The sequence below is a fragment of the Chlorocebus sabaeus genome, chromosome 11 (genome assembly GCF_047675955.1).
Source record: "Chlorocebus sabaeus isolate Y175 chromosome 11, mChlSab1.0.hap1, whole genome shotgun sequence".
NCBI classification, from domain to species: Eukaryota; Metazoa; Chordata; class Mammalia; order Primates; family Cercopithecidae; genus Chlorocebus; species Chlorocebus sabaeus.
In genome coordinates this window covers 128,313,482-128,338,242 of record NC_132914.1, presented here as the reverse complement: position 1 = coordinate 128,338,242, position 24,761 = coordinate 128,313,482, and the positions used below count along the sequence as shown (strand labels likewise).

The 24,761-nt window shown below is 51.0% G+C and overlaps 1 protein-coding gene across 4 annotated transcripts in view; it reads right to left on the bottom strand.

Annotated features, from left to right (window-relative positions):
* The window catches only part of ADGRD1 (adhesion G protein-coupled receptor D1), a 184,661-nt gene that overhangs the window by 15,221 nt on the left and 144,679 nt on the right, over window positions 1-24,761 (bottom strand). For all 4 annotated transcript variants that reach the window (XM_073021244.1, XM_073021246.1, XM_037987267.2 and 1 more), the window contains 5 exons: window positions 20,785-20,888; window positions 19,853-19,964; window positions 17,053-17,206; window positions 7,296-7,362; window positions 4,817-4,883 (listed from right to left, as the gene is read on the bottom strand). In XM_073021244.1, coding sequence (XP_072877345.1) covers window positions 4,817-4,883; window positions 7,296-7,362; window positions 17,053-17,206; window positions 19,853-19,964; window positions 20,785-20,888 — 504 coding nt within the window. The remainder of the gene's footprint in view (window positions 1-4,816; window positions 4,884-7,295; window positions 7,363-17,052; window positions 17,207-19,852; window positions 19,965-20,784; window positions 20,889-24,761) is intronic.

Below are 24,761 nucleotides of genomic sequence, written 5' to 3'. Positions count from 1 at the left end.
TAAACTCATTCACGAGAGCAAAGCCCTCACGACCTAATCAGCTCCTAAGGTTCCACCTCGAACCTCTCAACCATTGCACTAGAAATTAAGTTACATGAACTTTGAGGGAAGCATTCAAACCACAGCAGTATGTGTCTGTCTGTATTTAGGTATCCGTATCTGTGTATCTGTATCTACATGTATCTACAGGCAGCTCCTAACTTAGGGAGGTTTGAGTAACAATTTTTCACCTTTTCAGCGGTGTGAAAGCAATACATGTCAGTACAAACTGTACTCCGCAAACCTATACAACTAGTTTTTCACTTCCAGTATTCAATAAATTTCATTTGATATTCAATGTTGCATTATAAATAGGCTTTGTGTTAGATGATTTTGCCCAACTCTAGGCTAATTGAAGAGTTCTGAGAATGTTTGAGGCAGGCTAGGCTATGATGTTCTGTAGGTTATATGTATTAAATGCATTTTCAATTTATGATTTTTCTGCTTACGATGAGTTTATCAGGACTTAATCCCATTGTAAGTTCAGGAGCATCTGTATGTATCTGTATCTACATTTATGTTTTCTGTACCTATGCATGTATAGCAATACATCTCTGTCTATATCTGTATTTGTATCTGTATCCACGTATCTGCCTATATTTATATCTGTATCTGTGTTTGTATCTGTATTTCAGTCTCTACGTATCTGTTTGCATCCATACCTCTGTATATATGTCTGTAACCATATCTCTAACTGTCTCTATACAGACGTATAGCTACCCTGGCTTCTCCCCAAGGGAGACAAAGATTTTAAATCAGAGACTCCTTCTCCTCCCCAGACCTGGAGGCACTTTCCTTCTTTCTTCAGTGGGGCCAGCAGAGAACAAGCCATTTTGAAGGCTCAGGCTAAAGTGCCCCTGACATCCACAGAGTCCCTGTTCTTTGGGGGAATGGGGTGTCTAGGCTCTGTGACTTCTGGAAAATCAGGTGTTATGGGCTGAACTCTGTCCCCTCAAATTCATATGCTGAAGCCCTAAGCCTCTGTACCTAAGAACAAGACCATTTGGAGACAGGTTCTTTAAAGAAGTAATTATGTTAAAACGAGGTCACTAGGGTGAGCTTTAATCCAATGACTGACCTAAGCAGTCATTTATTTTAACAGGAGATTAAGACACAGATGCACAGAGTGAAAACCATGTGAGGACTCGGGGAAAAGATAGTTATCTACGAGCTAAGGAGAGAGGCCTTGGGAGAAACCAACCCTGGCGACCTCCTCGATCTTGGACTTCTGGCTTCCAAAACTGTGAGAAAATAAATTTAAGCTGTGCAGGCTGTGGTCCTGTGTTACGGCAGCCCTAGAGACTAAGACACCAGGGAATGCTGGACCTACAGGCATGTTCGCATTTTGTATAACTGCCTTATAGCAGAGAACAATTTGAGAAGGGACAGTGGGCAGTGTGTGTGTTTGGCAGTAGATGCCTGGTGGGGGGTGTTACTGGAAGTGGCTCGGCTCTGCCCTTTTCTCCTCAACCCTAGGCCCAGCAGGCCTCACAGTGACCCTCTGCTGTCTCCCAAATTCTTGCCTTTTCAGGATGAACTTTGCCAGGACACAGGGAAACTGCACGTCCTAATGCAAACACACAGCTTCCTAAAAGTTTTTAATTTTCAAATTATGCAGGCAATACATGGGTGTTTTTAGATGCATATAATCTTGAAGCACATACTCCCCAAACCCAAACCTCTCCTTAGGGAACCATTATTTTGTGTGCATCTGTCCGGGCATTTTCTTATTCAGTTATATGTTCACATGTGAGTATGTACCCGTATAGAGCTTTTAACTTTTTAAACAAATGGGGTCATGCAATACTTGTTATCCCAAAACCTGCTTTCTTCATCTGGAAATAAGGCTGAGGTCTTGTGGGTAAATGAGGAATTGACCCAGATGGCACAAACCCTGGGATCCTCTGAAGAGATGAGAGGGACAAGACCCCCAATCGCCCTCCACAGCACTCCCCACAGGGGTCGGCTGGAACCTCCATGGCACCCCCTGGCCCAGAGGTTGATAAGCTTTCTGCCAAAAGCCAGTTAGTATTTTTGGCTTTGCAGGCCATGCAGTCTTTGTTGCAACTACTCAGCTCAGCTGTTTTAGCCTGAAAGCAGCCACAGACAACATGCAAATCAATGGCCATGGCTGTGTCCAAGAAAACTCAGTCTACACAGGCAGGTGGTGGGCCACATCGCTGCAGTCTGCTGACCTCCGCACTTGAATCTGCAATCTTTTAAGGCTGCCCCATTCAGCTCTTGCTTCCCTTCCAATCTGCCTGTTGCTACCAATGTCCCAGGAGGGCATGAGGACCTCAAGCCAGCTGTGCTGAGAATCATCTGGAAGGTTCTAAAGGCCGAGAAGCTGAAACTTCAGGAGGTGGCGCTTAGGCAAGAATACTCTTAAAGCTTCCCAGAGCCGGGCGCAGTGGCTCACGCCTGCAGTCCCAGCACTTCGGGAGAGCGAGGCAGGTGGATCACCTGAGGTCAAGAGTTTGAGACCAGCCTGGCCAACATGGTGAAACCCGGTCTCTACTAAAAATACAAAAATTAGCTAGGCTTGGTGGCACCTGCCTGTAGTCCCAGCTGAGGCAAGATAATTCCTTGAACCCGGGAAGCAGAGGTTGCAGTAAGCCAAGATCATGCCACTGCACTCAGGCCTGGGTGACAGAGCAAAGACTGTCACAAAACAAAACAAAACAAAAACCTCCCCAGGCTATTCAATTATGTAATGAGTTTGAGGACTCGTTCTGTCCTCCAGGAATGATGGCCACTGACAACAAGGAGTGGGTGGGGATGGGGCCCTGAAGGTAACGTCCCCTCAGCAATAACAAAAGGGACTCTAGTGAAGCTAGGAGACACAGGGGTGGTGGGTTCCTGGCGCTGGGCCCCACGCCGTGTGGGTGGTGAAGGAACCACGCAGAGCCACCTCGGAACCCCAGCTGTCACTGACCACGGTGAGACATGAAAGCCAGATGACCAGGACGATGTCTGAGACAGAGGCCTGTTCTGCCCAGGCCCTGCGGTTCTAGAGGGTTTAAGTCAGTAGAGAGAGAGAACAAAAAACCCGCAGACTTGAATACAACTTCCCCTTCCCACCCTCTGTCACTGAACGTCCTTTACACCCCCTCCCACCTGGCCAAGCTCCAGCCAGGAGTTTGATGACCGAGGGGCCTGGAGTCCGTTCTGAAAGCGTTTCTGCAGTTTGGTTGACAGAATTAGTCGTCCTCCCAGACGCCCAGGGAGCGCGAGGACCTCTCACTGAAGCCTCTGCCGCTCTTTAAAGGGCGGAGTTGGTAAAGTAATGGCAGGTGATCCTCGCGCAGCCCTGGGGAGGCGCTGCGGCCCCCAGACCCTAAGAGCTCAACCGCACAGCCCCAAAGGCGTCCCCTCTGCAGCCGACAGCGATTCACTGAAAGAAAAACCAGCCCTCGCAGCTCTGCAGACGCTGAGGGAGGCTCTGATGCCACAAGCCTTTCCCTTGCGACCGCTCTGCCCGCACAAAGACTCCTGCCCCTCGGCGGGTGGCGCCCCGCCCAACGCCCCCGGGCCCCGGATGCGCCTCAGCCCAGGGAGCTGCTCCAGCTCGCTGCGGGGTCCTGACCCCACCTGCAGACGGGACGCCTGGGCCAGGACGCGCAGCCCGGGCCCAACCAGGCAGGGCCCTCAGAGACAGGGACGTGGAGGCACAGCGGAGAACGCACAGCCTCTGCTGAGGTCACCCCTCTGATCCTGAACCCACCACGCCAGCAGCTCCCGGTGACCACCGGTGCTAACTGCACAAGCAAATCACGTGGGGCAGACCTGGCCAATCACTCCACTCCATCCCATTTCCCTGATTGGTTCTGGGACAGACTCATGACTCACCACAGCCAATGAGAACCAGCCTGGGGCTTGCGTGGGGAGCGCTGGGGAAAGCCTCCGTTTCCATCCGGGGAGGCAGAGATGAGAGAGGAGCCTCATCCCAGTGCAGGTGCAGGAGCCCTGGGCCCAGCCTCCCCACAGATGGGCCTGACTCAGGAGCCCGTAAATCCCCATCCGTGTTTAAACTCTGAGTTGGGGCCGGGCACAGTGGCTCACGCCTGTAATCCCAGCACTTTGGGAGGCAGAGGAGGGCAGATCACCTGAAGTCAGGGAGTTCGAGACCAGCCTGGCCAACATGGTGAAACCCCGTCTCTACCAAAAATACAAAATTAGCTGGGCATGGGGGCACATGCCTGTAGTCCCAGCTACTCGGGAGGCTGAGGCAAGAGAATCCCCTGAACCCAGGAGGCAGAGGTTGCAGTGAGATCGCGCCACTGCATTCCAGCCTGGGCGATAAAGCGAGACTCCGTCTCAAAAAACGAAGACAAAAACAACAACAAACTCTGAGTTGGGTTTTCTGTCACTTGCAAACCACTGTAACTGTTATGTGTGGTTCCCTGGAGGCTTCTGCTGAGATTCCCCTCTGCAGCCTTGGAGTCCTGGTGACTCCTGGGCAAGGAGTGAGCCGGCGGGTGAGAAGGCGCCGGAGGATGGGGAAGGACGAGCCCGCGCCTGTGCTGTTCTCAGGGCTGTGTGCCTGCACCTGCCGCCTCGGCTGGAAGAGCCCTGGGCCTTGAGTGGACCCGCCTGGAAAGCACCGCCTTCCTGAGCGTTCAGGGAAATAAGACCCTCAGTCACTGGCCCAGAGGAGCCCTAGCGAGGAGTGACCCAGGAGAGATGCTGCATCCTTCAGAAGCTCCTCAGGGAGCCCCGCGCCATCTCCAGAGCCCGGCACCCTCTCCTCCTGCCCCTCCCCAGCCCCGAAACGTACCACGATGACAAACAGGGCAGGGGCTACAAAGGCCCAGATGGCGCCACTCCCCAACGACAGCCAGCAACTGCGGAGGGAAGCAGAGCCATTACTTCAACCACCTTGTTCCACCTGCCAGCGTACCTGCATCCAAAAGTAGTTGCTCAGGTGATGTCTTTCTCAGCTACAGGGTCCACCTGGGGCAGCCATACAACATTCCTAATCCCTGCAAATGTATTTTTATCCATGATGATCCCACGTCTCATTCTTGGAAAGGATTTTCCAGGTTTGCAGACCAGGACAGCAACCTCTGGAGAGTTTAGCCAAAATCCAAAACAGATTTTAATTTCATTATGAAGGAGACCTTTGCTGGGGACTGGCTTTCCTGCAGAGCACTTCAAATATGACCCAATAGGGGCCTTCCGCGAGGGATGACCATACCGATGAGTCGTCAGTGACACAGCACCTGACCATTCCCATACGCCCAAAGCTCAGAGTCAGTTCCACTCCCTCAGTGCCCTCCAACTGAGAGGAAGGTTCCAGAGGGTCCTAGTGATTGCTCTGATGTCCTGAGAGGAGGGTCCGGTTTGAGGATCTGGCCTCTGAGAAATGACCCCCAGTACTCAGGCAAAAAAAAAAAAAAAAAAAAAAAAAAAAGTCAGCTCCTTCACAATTTCATCTCCAGAGCCTATGGCACTGTCAAGAGCCTAAGATTCCCTAGGACATCTCATCGTCTTGACTCCTGAGACACTGTTTCCCAAGGACCTGGAGTACCTTTAATTGGATCTGGGCAGGTGCGTGGTGCAGTCCTCACTAGCACACAATGTGGAGTCTCCCTGGGGCTGGCTTATTTCACTCGCTCGGTGACTGCTCACTGAGCAGCAGGTCTGCCCCAGTGCACACCAAACTCCATCTCATTTAATCCCATGCTGGCCCTGAGGCGGGCGCTATGATCACTCCCATCCTGCAGATGAGGAATCTGAGCCCTAAAAACCTCGGGTGACTTCACTGCGGGCAAACTGCCTCCCTGCCCCCATTCCTCCCTGAACCTCCCGGACCAGGAGACAGCAAATGCCCCAAAACAAGTGACAGCACCTGCAAGAGGCTCATTCATGGCTGCACACCCAGAGTGTGGAGAGGAGAAACCTCTCATCTGAGGATGCACTGTTGAAAAGGAAAATGCACCGCAAGTCTGAATGGTACCTCTGCAGAGGCGCGATTCAAACCAGGCTCTCTGGAGAGCGGGATGCTTCTGCAAAGAGAGAGATTGTGCTTTCCAGCATTTCATGCAGAATTTTAAGTCAACGAGGGGCTTCTGATAGATACCCTATCCTGTTCAGAAACCCGATGAGCTTCCTGAACCTGGCTGGTGCTGCCTGGCTTTCGGGCAAGAGTGTGGGAAAGGCTTATATTAGAGTCAGACCCTGGGACTCAGCACTGTGGGTAAGCCCAGCATCCCCAAGCTCTAGATGCGATAAAAGGGAACAAATGTCATCGAGCTGTGTTTGAGGACAACATTCGTCTTCTAATTAGTCCCTCAACTTCTAACAGCATCCAGAATTCAAAGGATGGGCCAGAACAGTGGTCTGTGTAACCACGCCTGTTTCAACGTGCTCTCAAACACTGCCTTCTACAAATGCTTCGCCTTCAGGGAACCTGCACCAACGTGGAAAAGGCTGGATTTCCCCCAGTTTCACTTTTCGTCTGTACTATTATCTCATTTTGAAGCTGTGAAAATGCCCAGCTTCCTTTCTGTTTGTAAGCACCGTCAATATTTATCTTCCACGTTTTCACTCAGTGGTTTCTCAGCTTGGCTGGAACAGGTAGCAGCTTCCAAGAGACATTTGAGTGAAAGCTCTTTAACTCGTAAGGAAAGAAAATCATATTTCTGGAACCTGAACAGCTGATCTGGTCCCACAGCATCATCCCATCCTCTTCCTGACACAACTGTGGGCCATGAGCTGCATTTCAAGTGGTAACACGAGATACTGACATCATAAGGTTCATTCCCTACTATCCAAGCAACAGGACCCTCGAGACCACCTGCCTGGCACACAGCAGGCTCCACGCACTCCAACATGCAGGTAGCTGCCCCGCTGTCAGTTACTGGGCACACGGTCTGCACAGTGCCCTTGCTGACCACCCCAGGAAAGGGTGAAAGGGTCACAATCCAGCCTCCATGGATGACCAGAGCTGTGTCTGAGAAGACCACATGGGTGAAAAATTTCCAAGCAGAAACTCCTACAGCTCCCCTGCTATTCCTGGAGGCGCTCTGTAGTCTTTGTTGCTAGTTCCAAGGCCCAAAAATGTCCAGAGCACAGCTGGGTTGTTTCTCCCTCTCCCTGGACCACGACTTTCTCACTGCCTGGGCTTGTGGGAGCCAGCTTTGCACAGCACCCCTGCACCCAGAACCGCACAGGCAGGCAAGAGCCATGGGGCTCCTCACCACAACCGGTTCCATGGAACGCCTGCCAAAAGCAAGGCAAAGCCCTGCACTTACTTGTTGCTTGTTCCGTAACTGTCCATGGCAAATGACAGTGAAATGATGCAGATCAGAAGAGGAAAACCTGCAGAAGATCAGAGAATAGCATGTTCACTTGCTCCAGTTTTCTTCCCTGCCTCCCTCCTCCCCGCTCCCTCCCTTCCTTTCTTCATTCCTTGTACACCTGATATATGTATACGGAGGGGGAACTATGTGCTACTTGTCGGGACACAGAACAGCCCCTATCCTCAAAGAACTTTTAGTCTAAACAAAGGAATCACACACACTCACACTCATACTCACATGTTCACACTTATGTACTAGACAAGAAAGTGTATGAGTCTTCATCAAAACAAACCATGTGGGTGAGGTGTAGCGTTGTGACTGGCAGGAAGGGAAGCTCAGCTTGGTCTATCTAGACCTGTGGTTCTCAACCAGGGCCAAGGTGGCCCCACAAGAGACAACTGGCAATGGCTTAAGTCATCTAGGGTTGTCATAATGGGATGGAATCAGGCAGGCAGAGGCCAGGGCTCCTGCTAAGCACCCGACAGGACTGCCCCACAAGAGTCACCCAGCCCAAGTATCCATAGTGTTGGTTGAGAAGTCCTGTTCTAGAGCAGCAGGGGAAAAGGTGGGAGATCAGCTGGGACTAAGGGGACATTGGATATGGCTGACTTTGCCATGCACACAGTCCACATTCTTATAGTATTTGAGCCCAAAATTTCCTCAGGGAACCCATCACACTCCATCTTTCCATGAGGTCCAGGCGGGCTGGTTCCTTCCTAGCTCTGAGGCATGTGACCCAGGACTGGCTGACTGGAACATCAAATCCCCCAGCCACAGCTATTGGTTCAAAGATGGGCAGGTGACCCTGGCTGGCCCAATGAGACTCAATCAAGGGCTTTCTTCAAAACCGTGGAGAAGAAACTCTTTTCCACCGAGCCCCTAAGAGGATAAGGATGTCAGTGAGCTTGGGGTCCGGGCAGCCATTTTGGCACCACGAGAGAGTACGTGGCTCCAACACACAGGAGATCAGATCTGAGAGATGGAAAAAGAAGACAAAATCTTGATTATATTACTTAAGCTCATGGATCAAGCCATATCTGAAGTCCAGCATCTTAGAACTTTTTTGTTACATGAGCCATTACATTCCCTTTTTGCTTTAGCCAGTTCAAGTTGGATTTCTATTACTTGAAACTGAGTGTGATAAATTAAATGTGTTTAATATTTGACAAAGCGAAGTGAGACTTTTGGGGGTGGTGATAGAAGGGAGGTCCATGAATGAGGTAGAAAGCGTCTGGATCACAGCAGTCCCCAGAGCTTCGTCATTCTGCAACGAAAACACTCTATGGTCAAACTACTTTTAGAAACTCACCTAACCCAAATCTGAACTGGCCTCTACTTTCACTTTTAAAGCGCAGAGGTTTTGTGTGCTAATGTGTCTCAATGACTCTCCAAAAGGAAGATCGCATTGCAACACTTCTCAAGCTCAGCCATCCATGGAATTTGTCTGGAAACATGGCTCTGCCTCCACAGGCACCTGTGAGCTTTGAAACAGATCCTGCACAAATGGGAATCTATTTCTGAAAAGAACACACTTCTGGTTACTCAGAAAGTGCGGCATCGTCCACGGGGCCTGCTCTGGTGCAGCCACCCTGAGCACAGCAGCCTCTCTCCTCTGCTCCCTGTGCAGGGAAGGATGGGAGAGAGATGGAGAGACTGCAAAGGACCAGCTCCTGACTCCACCCCTGAACCTTTTCCACAGGAGGATGCTCAGGAGAAGAGCTCCTGGCACATCTCGGATTCCTGGGATAGCAGCGGGGGCGATGGAAGCCCATGCAGAGCATGCAGCGCTCTGCCTCAGTAGCTGAGGTCACACAGGTTCTTGGAGATTTCTGCTCCAGAGGAAGGAGGAGGAGGGAAGGTGGCTCCTGGCACCCACCCCCGGCTCCAGCACCCGCCCGAGTGCCTCCAGGCCACAGTCCTCCAGTGCCCTCTGGGGGCAGAGTACACACCGTGCCTGCCCTTCCAAATGTCAGGGTTTGGATTTTAAGTTAATTACCCTGGAAAGACATTTCCTGGACAGCCTTGTCTCTGAAATACTTTGTTTTAAATGTCAAAAGGATTTAAATGCATTACAGAATGTCTGGGCAATCAAGTTGTCCAGAAGGAGACGAGGCAGCCTCTGTGGAAGAGGTGCACAGCTGGGACCCAGCAGTGACTGGGCCTTTGTCATCTGGTCACTCTGAGTTTCCCTATGTGAGCTCCACTGCCATTTCTTACCCTGCATCTACCCGTGCGTCCAGCAGAGGCCAAGCCATGGGCAAGAACGAAGGGTCCGTCCAGCAGAGGCCAAGCCATGGGCAAGGACGAAGGGTGCGTCCAGCAGAGGCCAAGCCATGGGCAAGGACGAAGGGTCCGTCTGAGAACAGGGGGGCCCCGCTGTCTGCTTTCTCCAAAACGAGCTGCAGAAGCTACGAAGTCTGTGTGAGTGAGTTTGTGGGGCTTTTTAAGAAGAAAACATTCCTAAGTGGGAGGATAAGGAGAGGGACAGTAGGATGGAGAAGACAGTGAGTGGGAAGAGCATGGGCTTTGGGTCCAGATGACACCTCGTTCTATTCCTGGGGCTGCCCGGGACCAGCTGTGCAGCTGCAAGGAACCAGCCGACATTCTGTGCTCAGACCGTGGGAACGCAGTGAGTCCCTTCATCATTAGGACGTGAGGATGACATACGCTGTCTCTGAATCATGAGCCCCTCGATGATGAAGCTAATCCTGCAATAATCTCTATCATCAACCAGCTCAGACCTCACCCCTTTCCCACCACTGCTGTCGTCTGAAACTCCCACACAGTAACCCGGGCAGACCTGGAACATCCTTCTGCCAACAATTTAAGTCCCTCTGGCCCTGTCATCAGAGACATTTACTTTGTGTGTTCCTCTTTGCAACACGGTGACCTTTAGAGGGACGAGACCGGTGCTGTCCTTGGCATCTGCCCCTAAGATTCAGGGGCAGGTGAGGAGCATGTGTTGAGAGATTAACCGAGGTGGGTGAAGCGAAGGCCTGGGAGGATGGGCACAGGGGCAAGGTGTCCCGACAGATGGGGTGGAGGGAGACAATACCAGGGAACTGTGGAAGTCACTGGTGCCACCTATTTCCAGATGCCCCACATGTGGGCACAGGGGAGGTCCGCACTCCTGCCCCTCAGGGTTCTTGAGGCCATGGGGCTGGCTCTGGGCACTGAGTTGTGTACAGAAGCGACGCGTGTCTTATGGGCTGAGCACATGATTTCCAGTGCAGTGTCCTCTCTGACCCCTTCCCTTGCACAGCATCCAGCAATGGCTCGAGGTGGTGCCTACTCCACCTGCCTGGGCTCTTCACTGTCCACCACCACTAGCCACCGTGGACATGTCGTGTGCACAGGAAAATGACGTTTGTTCTTTAAAACCAAGGAGGGATGGAAGCTGCTTGTTATCGCAGCCTTGCCAGCCTGCCCTGACTGATCCCCCTCCTGTGATCGTGGCATTATGCAATCTCCCTGGAATGAAAATGCAGCTTCAGAGAAAGGGGGGGCCTGGAACTAAGATTAAGTTTTGTCCCCAGAGGAATAGGAGCTCACAAAAGAAACTAAGTTGCAATAAAGAAAAATAAAATGAGCTACATTCCCTTCACCTCTGAGTTTGCAATCAGAGTTTCTTGTCTGCTTCAGTGATGTGTAAATTCTCCAATGCTTGTCACTCTGCTCTCCTGGCTTCCTTGTGGGCTCCTTGAGGACAGAGGATCTGTCCCTACCTTCAGAGTTCCTAGCACAAGTCTAGTAGTCAACAACACCTTAAGGTAAGGTGTGGATTTGATGCCCCTGCCACCCCACCTCAGCTTCAGAACAGTCTCTAGGTTTCCAAAAAATAATATTGCTCAAAAACTAGAGTAAGGCCAGGGTGAAATCTGCAGGAAGAAGCCGCTCTCCCAGGGGCTCCCCCCGCCATGCTCTGGGTGGGCCTCCAGCTCCTTAATTAAAAACTGAAGGTCGAGAGAGCCCAACTGCCTGCAGACCCCCCGACTTCAGCTTGTAGCCAGCTCCAATCCATTTGGAATGAAAGACACAGTTCTTGGGCTCCTGATGAAATTAATTAAGGGAAAGCTGACAGGGAGATAGATGGAGGTTGCAGGACTCACAGAACCAGCCAGCGCTCCATTTGCAGAGAACTGTGTCAGGGACTACAAGCTCAGTCTCCTACTGGGGCCGCATTGGTATCAGCCACTGTTGTCAAGGAGGAATATAAACTCAGGGCATTAGATCTCCTCATTTTTCAAAAGAACTTTGTAATCTTGTGTAAAATCCCTCAATCTTAAAATACTGGCAAATATTTCATTTTTTCCCTTTAGTATTGTGCAGATCAAATAAAACATCCTTCCAGACTGGATGGGTTTAGATCCTCTGTCTGTCACACACGCACGCACCCCAACCCTATCCCATCGGCGACATAGACAGCCCCACTACAGAGATTCCTCTCACTCTGGCAACAAATCCTACAGACACTTTTCGTTCACCCCAGCTGTCTTTTCTGTGGCTTATGGAGAGTGTGTGTGTGCATGCACACATGCACATATGCCTCTAAATTACATGACTGTATCCATAAAGAAACTATAATCAACTATAGATGGTTGGCCGTAAATCATCCTCTAAATCCTCCCTGATGAGGTCAGATATCGGAAGGAGCAGCTCTCCTCTCTGGGGCATCACAGAGGCCTGAAGAAGCAGGTCACACGTGACCTGGAGGGAGGGCAGAGGACACTGACCTCAGGACCAGTGTGTGCAAAAGCATCCTCGTGATGATACAGCGTGAGCAGCGAGACAGGACAGAGGACATCCGTGTGACTGGGGGAGCTCCCTGCATGACCAGCAGCAGTCTGGAGGTGGCTGCCCAAGTGGCCTCTTCAGTCTCCCCAGGGAGCCACGAGGGGAGCATAATTTATCTCTACTTAATCCTCAAATAAATTACATTTGCCAACTCAAAGCACAAAGTAAGCCTGTTTACCTGCTACTTGCATAATGAAGACTGTGAAAATTAAATGTATTCGAAACAAGCAGCAGGTCCCTCATGTCTGGTCAATGTTCCACAACAACTGTGAGAATGCTGAGTGTCAACGCACAGCCCGACCCAGAGCCTCCAGTGCCCACTGGGACTCCTTGGGATGGGCAAGGGCAAAGCTCAGCAAGGAAGCCCCGTCACTGGGGAGCGGACTCCCAGAATGACAGCACGAACTGCTCAGTGGACCCCTCCCCAGAATGACAGCATGAGCCGCTCAGCGGACCCCTCCCCAGAGACAGCACGAGCCACTCAGCGGAACCCTCCCCAGAATGACAGCACGAGCCGCTCAGCAGACCCCTCCCCAGAGACAGCTATCGCTGAAAAAAAAGTTTTAAAAAACATAATCATTTAAAGTCTCTGCACATTTCCCTAAGGGTATAGAGCAAATTAAGAAAAATTGGCTCAAGAAAATCTAAATCTTGTTAAGAAGACTGAGTCTGTGGCACTTCAGCCAAAACCTGCTTCCCTGCCCAGCTCGGTGTGACAGAGGCTCTGCTCCAAGTAGGTGTGGGCAGGAAGACAGGGCTCCACTCCCTCTAGCTCCCAGTCCAGGGCTGTCGTATCTCTCCAGGCTGGGGGAGGTGGGGAGGGCTGCCCGCATTTCTCATTCCCCCAAACTTTGTGCTCTAGAAGCTCCAGTCCAGGTAAAAGCAGCTGAAAGGTTGGGACTCCCTTCCTCCTCCAACTCATAGTGCGCAGGGTCTGCCCAGGTGTGGCAGGCTCGGAACCCTGGGGCCTCACTGTCCTCATCTCTGCTGACTCATGGGGCAGAGGTTCTACACTGCGAGAGACAAGCTCGGAAGATCTGAAGCTATTCCCCCACCCAGTGCCCTGCATGAGAGGCAGACATGTCACTCCACAAAAAGTGGGCCACTGTCCTCGCCTGCAGCTCCACAGCAGTACCTCAGGAATTCTTCCCAGGAAAAGAAGCTACCCATGAGGTTAGAGAACTCCAAAGTGCCCCCCATGGGAACCGATTTGAAAGAGAGTGGAGAAGTTCAAGCCTAAGGTGGTCTGGGGAAGAATGGAGCCTTTGCAGTAGGGAATGAAGAGGAAGCTGGTGGCTCATGACAACACCAAGATAACCATATTCCGGCTGGTTTATGGGAGAGAGCCAGGGAAGAGACAGCTAAGAAGAGCCTTCCTGGGGTCAGAACAAATCTCAAAGATTGGCCTCAAAAATACCCCTACAAAGGGGCCTGGAGTTAATTAGATCAAGCTGTAAAGCAGTATGTGCCCCAAGCTATTGTTGGAAACAACAGAGACATAGTCTGGCAATTAGTGGAACCCAGCAGATGGTGTTATACAAACGTAAGTAGAGAGCTTGAGAGAGGCCATGGAAAGAGACAGCGGGCCCTGCTAAAACCACTGTCATCCCAGGGTGACTGCACACGCCTGAGACTGCCGTCTGGGGAGTGACCTCAGAGGACTCACACCATCACACCACAAGGCAAACAGACCTTGCTAAATAGTCCAGCCAAGTTACTAAACAAATAAATAAGCAAGCAGGGAGAAGCCAGGGAAGGAGGGAATCTGTATCAAGGGTGGCTACAATGTATAATCTAAGATGACAAGTCTTCAACAAAAAACTATGAGATATACAAAGAAACCAGAAAGTGTGACACATACAGGGGAAAAAATCCAGGCAACAGAAACTGCCTGTGAGAAGGCTCAGTTGTCATATTTATCCAAAAAAAAAAAAAAAAGACTTCAAAGCAATCATTATAAATATGTTCAAAGAACTAAATGAAACTATCGTTGAAAAAGTAAAGGACTGCATAACGACCCTGTCTCATCAAACACAGAATAGCAATAAAGAGATCACAATTCTAAAAAAAGAACCAAATGAAAATTCTGGAGTTGAAAATATAATAACTGAAATGTTAAAACTCCACTAGAGGGTTCCAAAATAGATCCAAACTGACAGAAGAGTCAGTGAACTTGAAGAGAGATAAAGAAAGATTATGCAATTTGAAGAACAAAGAAAAAAAAGAACGAAGAAAAATCAAGAGTCTCCAAGAAATGTGGAACACCATTAAGCACACCAACCTATTCATAATGGGAATATTTGAAAGAGAGGAGAGAGACAAAGGAACATAAAATGTATTTCAATAAATAATGGCCGAAATGTTCCCAAATTTGATGAAGATAATTAATCTAAGAAGCTCAATAAACACCAAAATGTGGGCCAGGCATGGTGGCTCACGCCTGTAATCCCAGCCCTTTGGGAGGCTGAAGTGGGCGGACTGCTTGTGCCCAAAAGTTGAGGACCAGCCTGGACAACATGGAGAAACTCTGTCTCTACAAAAACACAAAAATTAGCCAGGCATGGTGACATGTAACTGTGGTCCCAGCTACTCAAGAGGGTGAGGTGGAAGCATCACTTGAGGCTGGGAGGCGGAGGCTGCAGTGAGCCGAGACGGTGCCACTGCACTCCAGCCTGGGTGATTGAAACCCTGTCACAAAAAGAAAAAAAAAAAGGTAAACACAATGAGATATACACCCAGTCACAAAAGAGTTAAAGTGCTGAAAGACAAATATGAAGAGAAAGTTTTGAAAGAATCAACAGAAAAACAATTCTTCAAATACAAGGGGCTCCAGTAAGATTAAGTCTTGACTTATTATGAGAGACAACAGAGCCAGAAGGCAGTGAGATGACGTAATCAAAGAACGAAAGGCAGAAAAGAATCTTATATCTGGAAAAACTACTTTTTAAAAATGAAGATGAAATAAAGGCATTTCCAGATCAACAACAACTAAATCTGTTGCTAGCAGACATGCCTTACAAGAAATAACAAAGAAAGTTCTCCAGGCTGAAAGCAAATGACCCCAAAAAGTAATCTTAACACACACAGAAACATATATACACATAGCAAGCAACAACACCAGATGGAAACTCAAATTCACAGGAAAAAAATACAGAGAACCAGAAATAGGAAATAAGAAGGTTAATATAACTCCATAAATATGTACTTGCTCTCCTTTTATCCCAGCTTCTTTAAAAGATACAAGATTAAAGTAATAGTTATAAAAATGTATTATTGAATTGTGCCTTATACAGATGTAATATGTATAACAATAATCACAGAACAAAAGGAAGAGAGAATATGCCTATATAAAAATAATGTTTATATCTTGTGATTTAGTATAAATTAGGAATAGATTCTAATATGCTAAGATGTATAGAGTAAGCATTAGGTCAATCGCTAGGAAAATAACCAAAGAAAGTGAAAAAATCATTAAGAGAATTAAAGTGTTACACTAGGAAATATTCACTTAATTCAAAAGAAAGAAGTAAAGGAAGAATAAACAAAACAGACAGTAAACACATAGAAAACCAAGAGAAAAATTGTTGATGTGAATTCACCGTATATATCATAACATTACATGTGAAAGGATTAAATGACCCAGCCAAAAGGCAGAAATTGACAGACAATTTTTAAAAATCCAATTGTACTCTGTTTACAGGAGATATGCCTTAGGTTCAAAGATACAAATAAGTAGAAAGTAAAAGGATGGAAAATATATATACTCTGCAAACAGCAACTGCAAGAAAGCTGGAGTGGCTCTACTAATCATATGGGACAAATAGACTTTAAAACAAAACATCATAAGGAGATGAAGAAATGTTTTATCAATGTAAAAGGGTTGATTCATCAGAAAGATGTAAGTATAAACATATGTGTACCTAAAAACAGAACCCCAAGCGACAGGAAACAACATTAACAAATTGAAGGGAGAAATAGACAACACAACAAATGGTGACTTCAATACTTCAGTAATGGACAGAACTAGAAAAAAGATCAGTGAGGAAATAGAAGACTTGAACAACACTGTAAACCAACTTAGGCCTAACAGGTATCTGGAGACCGCTCCAACCAACAGCAGAATACACATTCTTCTCAAGGGCATATGGACCACTTTCCAGGACAGATACTTACTAAGACATAAAACAAACCTTAATACAGTTAAAAGGACTGAAATCATACAAAATATGTTGTCTTTCCACAATGAAATAAAATCAGACATCAATAATAGAAAAAAGTGAGAAACTCACGAATATGTGCAAATTAAACAACACAATAATCAATGGGTCAAATAAAAATTAAATAAATTTGAAAATACTTTGAGATGAATTTAAAACGAAGGCACAAATGAAGCATACAGGATGCAGTTAAAGCAGTGGGAAGAAGGAAATATATCACTATACATGCCTATATTAAAAAAGAAAATCTCAACTCAGTAACCACCACTTTCACTTCGACACACTGGAAAACAAGAAGAAACTAAAGCTAAAATAAGCAGAAGAAAGGAAAGAATGAAGATTAAAGCAGAAATTAAAGAAACAGATAACAGAAAAACAAAAAAGAAAATCAAACCAAAAGTTGGTTCTTTGAAAAGATCACCAAAATTGATAAATCAAGTCAGGAAGGTTGGAAATGTTTCCAAGTGATGTGGAATTTTTGCCTTTGATTAGCCAGTGGATTCTCCTTCCTAGCTGGGTCTCTAGGCGGCACCAAGAAGCAGAATATGAAGATGAAAGCACATCTGACTTTCCCTATCCCATCCTATCAAACCCCATTTCCACCTCCCCCCATCCCCACCTGCCCCTTCTGTCCCCACTTCCACCTATCTCTTCCTGTCCCTCCTGCCCTGCCATCCCACCTGCCCTGCCCCACCTACCCCATCCCATCCCATAGTAGTAACGGTGCTTGCTGTCCTCCGACCCAAAGACCTTGATCACCATGCTGTAGAGGTGCAGGCCTTCCACCAGCATCCATGCGAAGGCACTCAGGAAGAAGTAGTGGAGGAGCACGGCCATCACCCGGCAGGGGGTCTAGGATTTAACCAGAGATGGGAGGTGAGACAGCCCAGGGTGGGCCCTAGGCGTGGCTATGGTCCCAGCCTCCCAGTATCCGTGGCCTGGGGGTCTTTTGGTCATGTGACCACATTTCTTCCCAGGGTATCTTCCTGTTGCTCAAGCCCAGGGATTTGGGTGCAGCACGTGACTCATGGCTAGCCAATCACAGTACCATGTTGTCCCTAGGGATAGTGATTGTTTCAGGAGAGGGCACAGGACTCAGGCCCAACCAATCAGCAAAACTATCCATTCCTTGCAACAGGATTGGCTCAGGGATGGGCACATGACTCACCTGGTCCAATCAGGGTGGATACTGGGACTAAGGCGGGGACTATGGAAGAGTTTCCCTCCCCTCAAGTGAGGACTGGCGCAGGGAACTTTGGAAGCCACGTGGCTCCCAGAGAGGTGTGGAGCCTGCCGCCTGCCATGTGGCTGAACCCTAGATGCTGAGATTTCTAGTTCTAACTAAATTGACTGCAGCTTCCAAGTTGTAGTTACCCAGAACTGAAAGGGGCTCAGGCAACCATGCTGCTCCACAGGCTTCCCCTCAATAGGGCTCAGGGACAGACAGGTAGGGCCTTGGGAACCTCTCCATTCCTCCCCTGTGGCCTGGGGGCCCCAGGTGCCCAGGACAGAGAGAGGCAGGCCCTGAACTGTGCAGCCTCAGATCCTCCTGGGGCTCCACCCCTCTGCTCCCCACGAGTCCAGGTGCTGGGAACAGCCAGGGCTTGTCCCTTAGCTCTAGATAAAAGTCCAGGGAACCAGAGCCCAGGAAGGAACACAAACCAAGGACCCCAGGACAACCCAGCTCTGCTGGTGCTCCAAGTTGTATCCTTCAGATGTGCCCAAGTCAGTTAGTTCTCAGAGAAGGAATGTATGAGCCACTAAATGTGTTTCTGGTCATCATGATCTGTTATATATAGATAAAAAATAAGACACACCTATTATTTTTGTTGGCTCAGCGACCCCTGGCCCTGTGTCTTCCAGGATCAGCTGCCCCTTTCCCTTGGGGAGCAGCCCCTCCCTACCTGAGAGGCTTGGGTGGGACCAACCACTACAATCATCCTCTCCCATCTGGCACAAAGGTTTACCCTGTAGGCACACCCCTCAAACAGGACCAATCGGAGCCCTTCCCTGGGATTCAGACACAGGTCTCTGGGAGAGCAGGACCAATCGGAGCCCTTCCCTGAGATTTAGACACAGGTCTCTGGGAGAGCAGGACCAATCAGAGCCCTTCCCTGGGATTTAGACACAGGTCTCTGGAAGAGCAGGGCCAATCAGAGCCCTTCCCTGGGATTCACAGACAGGTCTCTGGGAGAGGGGGACCAATCAGAGCCCTTCCCTGGGATTCAGACACAGGGTTCTGGAGGAAAGATGCTCTCCCAGTCCCCTAGAGCCACCAGCTGGGATTATAGACACCTGGAGCTGCTGCAGACCTGCCTCCCCTCCTGCTGCCAGCACACAGTGGGACCTCGGTCCCCAGTGTGGACTTGGACAGGCAGCGTCAGCATCACCTGAATGATTGATAGAAATACAGTATTCTGGGCCCCACCCACAGCTCCTGAACCAAAATCTGCACTGTAAGGAATCCTCGCGCAATGGTTCACACCGGAGCCTGAGAAGCATCCAGCAGGAGAGCTTGAGACCATTGCACACCCTGTCCATTTCACGGTGCATCCAGGAACTTCGCGGATGCTCCCGAGTCCAAGGTGGGGTGCCCTGTGAGGGAGGTGCCTGCTGCCACAGGAAGGCGGGTCTGTCCATAGGCAGCAGCCCCAGGACATGCAAGGGGACAAAGGGCTCCGCTGGGCAGTGAGGAGGAGAGGCTCTGCTGATCCGCTAGGCATGGGGTAAAGCATTCATCTTCTGTTGGCCAATCCTGATTGCACCCTAAGACCACGGGCTTATCCTGCTGGGTTCCTAAGAGCTTCTGCCAGAGCCAGCTCCCTTTTTCCTCCCACACATGGAGCAGGCAGCCCTCTGTTTTTCTCTTCCATCAACTGGTTTACAAGCCTACGTCACTCCGCTGCTGGGTCACTTCAGAGTCTCAGCTCTTTGACTTCTGTGAGGTCTAAGATTTCCTAGGGCCCCAGAGAACCCCCAGCTCCAGGCAAAGAACAGGGAAAGGTGGCATCTAGGTCTGCAGGTCTGCTTCGCTGAGCAGAGGTGGCACAACTGTTTGCTGTCAAGCACCTGATGAAGCGCACAGCCTGCAACTGACAAGAGTCCTGGTCTGCCCACACCAGGCCGTCAGCTTGGCCAAGGCCTGTAAGCCCTGTGCTCCAATTCCTTTATCTGTAGGCTGGGAGGATGACAGGTGCTTAGAGGGTGAGATGGCTTTGCAGATGCAAGCCCTTGTCACCGTGCCTTGCGCGTAGCTGATGCTAGGCAGTGTGAGTGGGTGGCGGCAGCGGCAGCTTTACCCGAGGCTGGCGTGCAGCAGAGGAACCAGCTCGTGCACATCACGGTCTCTGCTTCCCCCAAAAAACCTCAGCCCTGGTTGTCTGGTGAGGTAGGGTCTGAAATTTGAGTGGAAAAAGCTAGCAGGAGAAGGTGCCACCCAGTGACATCCGAGGAGGCAGGGGAAGGACAGCGCAGGAACAAGGAGCTGCGCCCACTCACCGTGCCCGGCTCAAGGTGGAAGCTAATGAGCAGCAGGACCTGGGCCACCAGCACAGCGAAGGACAGGTTGGCGTGGATGTGGTAGCGCTGGTTCCGGATGGTGCTCACGGAGCTGAGGACAGAAGCAGGGTGTGAGGCCCGGGCCCTGCGCCGACCCAGTCCCCCAGGCTCGGCTCCATGGCCCACAAAGTCCCTGTAGCCATTTCTCCAAGAGCAGCCAGAAGGGCTGCTGTCACTCCCTGCTGTGGACCCTCAATGGCTCCCTATTGCTCTTGGATCTGATCCCAGCTCCTTGCATGCCCACCCAGCCCTACACAGTCTGAGCCTGGGCCGTGGCTCTGCCCTGACTCAGTTCTTTTCTTTCCCAACTCATGTTCCTGCTTCTCAAAGTCCCAGCTTATTCCAGCTTTGCATAGCTGTTTCCATGCGGTAAACCCTCTCCCCGGTCCCTGCATGGCGGCCCGAATGTCCCCCTCAGCACAAGCTTCCTGACCACTGCTGGGACCCAGCTGCACCCCTCCCTCTCTGCCCTGCTGCCTCGTGGCGTGATCACTGTGAAGATGTTTGTTCTCGCTTTTGTTTACTTGGTTATCATCCAGCCCCCATTCAAGCATGTTCTCATCTCTCTTGGGCACAGTCAGGCCCTCAAAGCCGACCACACACCTGTGCTGAGGAATGTGGGAGCCAGAATGAATGTTTGAACTGAGGGGGGCTGAGGTGTCCCCTGGCCCATGGCCATCTCCTTTTGCCTGGCTTGGGTTCCACCAGAATTCCTGTGCCTGGGCTGGGGGCCTTTCCAGACCTTTCCAGCTTAGCTAAGCCTGGTGCTCTTACCTCCACAGCCCCTCCCCTCTCCCATCTCATCCATCTTGAGATCTGGGGTGCAGGCAGGGGCTGAGGGGCTGTTGGGTGGATTAGGAAAGGGGACTCACGACAGCACGGCGAAGGTGACCAGCGTGGCCACCAGGCAGAGCACGGAGAGGGAGCAGCCCACATAGCTGATAGACGACAGCGCCACCTGGTGTCCGCGTGCAAGCTGCGGGGAGCAGAGCAGAGGCGTCAGCAGCTGGCCCAGCCACCCCGTTGGAGCCCGAAGCTGCAGAGGGCCCAGGCAGGTGCACAGCTGGTCCCGTGTGAGCATGGTGCTGACCACCAAGCCCTGCCTCCCAGCCCAAATGTCTGTTGCTGCCACCTACAGAGGCTGATGCTGGGGTTGCAGCCCTGGTTCTGTGCGTGCATGTCCAGTGCCCCGAGGTACCCTACAGATCACTCAGGCTCCCTCAGCCATGGTCTGCAGATTGCGGCTGACGGGCTTGGCCAGGTGCTGAGTGTCCTGTCTACACTGCAATACACAGGGCTGCAGACGAAGAGTCAGCCCCGGAGCCAGACCTCCCGGGTTCAAGTCGCAGCTGGGCCATGTCCTGGCTGACAATCTGGGACATGTGACACTCAGCTGTGAAATGAAAATAACGACCGCTCTCCACTCCCAGTGGCCGCAAGGACTCCATGAATTTACAAACACAAAGTGCTGCAGCAGCTAGGGAAGAGCCGGTTACCGCCCCGGCTCGAGGCCGCGACCCTCCCAGTGCCCGCACAATGGCTGCCGCCTGCACACTGTGGGCCTCAGGAAAGTTCTCTAAATGGACACGGTGGTGATCTCCAGCACCCGTGTCTGCGGGGTCCCAACACCTTGAGGGAATGAGGCAGAGCAGAGCACACCTGGGGATGAAGCGGCTGCAGAGCCACAAAGGATCGAACCAAAGCCGCAGTTCACCAACTGTACAATCCAGACGGCGCTCCCTCGGTTCCCAAGTCGGGGCCTCAAGCTCAGACACGTGTGACCCAGGGCTCCAGAAGGCTCCGGGCTCCTAAGCCACAGGCCTGGAAGGGCAGCCTCCCAGCTGCTCACGTGCAGGAGGGCACCACGTGCTTCCTCCTGTGGTCCGTGGCTCTTGTCAGGGACCCAGCTGAAGCCTGAAGCCTGCATCGAGCTGTCCCCGTCGGGCACAGAGACCCCAGTCCCCAGACCCGTGTCCCCCATCCTCCGAGACCCCTGCTTCCAGCTTCCTCCCATGGCATGGGGGTTGGGGGAGTTTAAATGCCTTCTCCCCTGATCACCAGGACAAAGGAACAAAAGGAGGCCACTGTGAGTGCATAAGGAGCTGTTGGCAATGACAGAGGAGACACCGCAGGCCCAGGGGACCCCAGCTCAAGGTGAGGCAGGCAGGATCCTGGACCTCAGGGAGCAACCTGGGGCCAGGGGGCCATGGGAAGCCCGAACACTCAGCGAGCACCGCCTTCAACTGTGACTGACAGGGAGTGGCTCACGCCTGAGGGGCTACAGACATGCTAGATTCCTGGATGCATGGGGCTGGGGTAGGGGCAACCTGGACCCCGCAGCGTGGGCCTCCCCTTTTAGCAGGAGCTCACTTTCACCCTGCAGGCCCTGGTATCCTCTCTGGGGTCCAGTGCTTGCGGAAGACAGGGCCTTGGCCGGGCCCCTATCAGGAGTGAAGCAGCTGTTGCCAAGACACCAGCAGCATTTCCCCTGGAGGGGCTCTTTTGTGCTCTGGGGCTCAGGGACAAGGCAGAGAGGCTGAGGGCTGGGCGGAGCCACCTGTGCCGAACGCCAGCTCAGGCCTCAGCAGGCAAGGACCTGGGCACAAGTTCCGATTTCCCTAGGGCTGGACTTCCCTCTCCACGGACGTCGTGGCTATAATGGGAAAGGTGGGCACTGCATGGCCAGGACCCGGGAGACGGAAGAATCCCCCTTTCAGGTTCATGACGCCCCAGGGAGAGAAGAGGGGCAGTCACAGGGGAGACCATCAGTGTCCCTGAGGGTGAGAGGGGCTTTGAAGAAATGGGGCCCCCTGTCCCCTCAGGAGAATGGCTGCGATTTCTTGTTCTTGTCTCTGGTTATTGCAGAATCATCCAGTTAGGGGTGGGAGAGCCCCACTATTCCTTCTCCCATGGATAAACCTTTTTCCTTCAACTCCTGGGCCTGGCCTCCCATATTTGAGAAGACCTTCAGGCTGCTGACCTCTGCCTCCTGGGAATCACAGCCACGCCCGTGGGCCTCCCTGCAGCAGGGATGTTCCCTGGGTGTGCGCCTCCATCTCGGCTTCCCCTGACCCTTTTGGGCTCTCCTGCACTGGGCTGGAGGAACTCAAGGTGGAGACTTTGGTGAACTCACACTGACTCTGCCCAGAGCCCACTCCCTATCCCTGCCTGGCAAGAGCCAGTGCACCTGGGACGCTGTGGGTGAAGAGGGGCCTCCCGGAGGCCCGAGGCTGCCCAGTGCTGCCCATCTCTGCTCCACCAGGTGGGAGCTGAGGTCACAGGCGTCTTCTGCCGGCAGAAGGGGCCTTGTGGGACGGGAAGGCACTCCTCAGTCACCTGCCGAGTATGTTTGGCAAAACAAGTTCCTCAACAGGTGACACTGCCAGTGCCTTCCCACCACAGCATTCTCAGCAATGGAAACAAACATCTCCATCTGCAGACGGACGGGCCAAGAGCTACTCCCATTAATCGCATAGCCGCAGTGGGTGAAGGGAACTAAATTTCTAGGCCACATTCCCCACACTCCGTGTGTGACACTCCAGTTTCTGCATGACATTGTTAGCAAATCCCACGAAATGATGTTTCTGGTTTCAGATAAATTTGGAAAACACTCCATTCTCTGCACCCCTTAGAAGACTTTTTGGATGAATATAAAGTCACTTAAGAGTTCTGAGGATTCTGCAGGTTAAAAAAAAACAAAAAACAGAAAGCAAAAAACCCCACCTGTTTAGCTATGTTTAACTTGGCATTTCTTAAACTCTTTGGAGGAGGAAGGAAAAAGACCCAGTGACAACAACAGAGATGTGGTTTAAGAAGTGTTGTTTTAGAGGAAGTGAGATTTCTCAGAAACTAAGAATAAAACCAAATAAACTAAGAATAAAACCAAACACAGGACACACTGACATTGTACTGGATATGCAATCTTTCTTTGCTGTCTCCTAAGGCAACAGAAAATTCTTGTCCCTCACACTGACCTCTGCCTAGAGACGGAAGGAAGGGTCAGTTACCAAAGTTTTGGGTCTCAGCAGAGGAAGTGGTTCCTGGAAATGAACGTCCACCTCTGCAGCAGTCACCAAGCTGAATTCAGTTAAAAACCAATGGAGGACCAGGCGCGGTGGCTCACGCCTGTAATCCCAGCACTTTGGGAGGCCGAGGCAGGCAGATCACCTGAGGTCAGGAGTTTGAAACCAGCCTGGCCAACATGGTGAAACCCTGTCTCTACTAAAAATACAAAAATTAGCTGGATGTGGTGGCCCACACCTGTAATCCCAGCTATTCAGGAGGCGGAGGCAGGAGAATCACTTGAACCCAGGAGGTGAAGGTTGCAGTGAGCCGAAATCATGCCACTGCACTCCAGTCTGGGCAACACAGCCAGACTCCATCTCAAAAAAAAAGAAAGAAAGAAAAAGAAAAACCAATGGAAACACTGCTTGTGAAGGAAGGAAAGCAGTGGTGTCCAAAAGCCTGCCTGGTCCACTGCCCTGGGAAGCCGCCCTAAGAGATGCACCCCACACAGGTCTCCACCCGACAAGGCCCTGGCTCCTCCCCACTCCTGAGCATCTCTGCTCTACCCAAGTTATCTCACGTCCCACCAGAGGGATGCACGTCACTCTCAGACACCACGGCTGCATTTCATGGGATGTCATCTCTCCCCCAGGGACGTGGGAAGCTCTGAGGATGCAGTCCATTTAGGGAAGCTTTTCCTACCTCATCTTGCAGCTCTGAAAACAGCAGTGAGCACTATTGGGCACAATGGTAACCAGAGGGATTTGCTGAAGGCGTCAGGGGAGAAAGAGCCCTCACATCTACCCATCTGACTCTGCCACTGATTCAACAGATTTCCTAACTC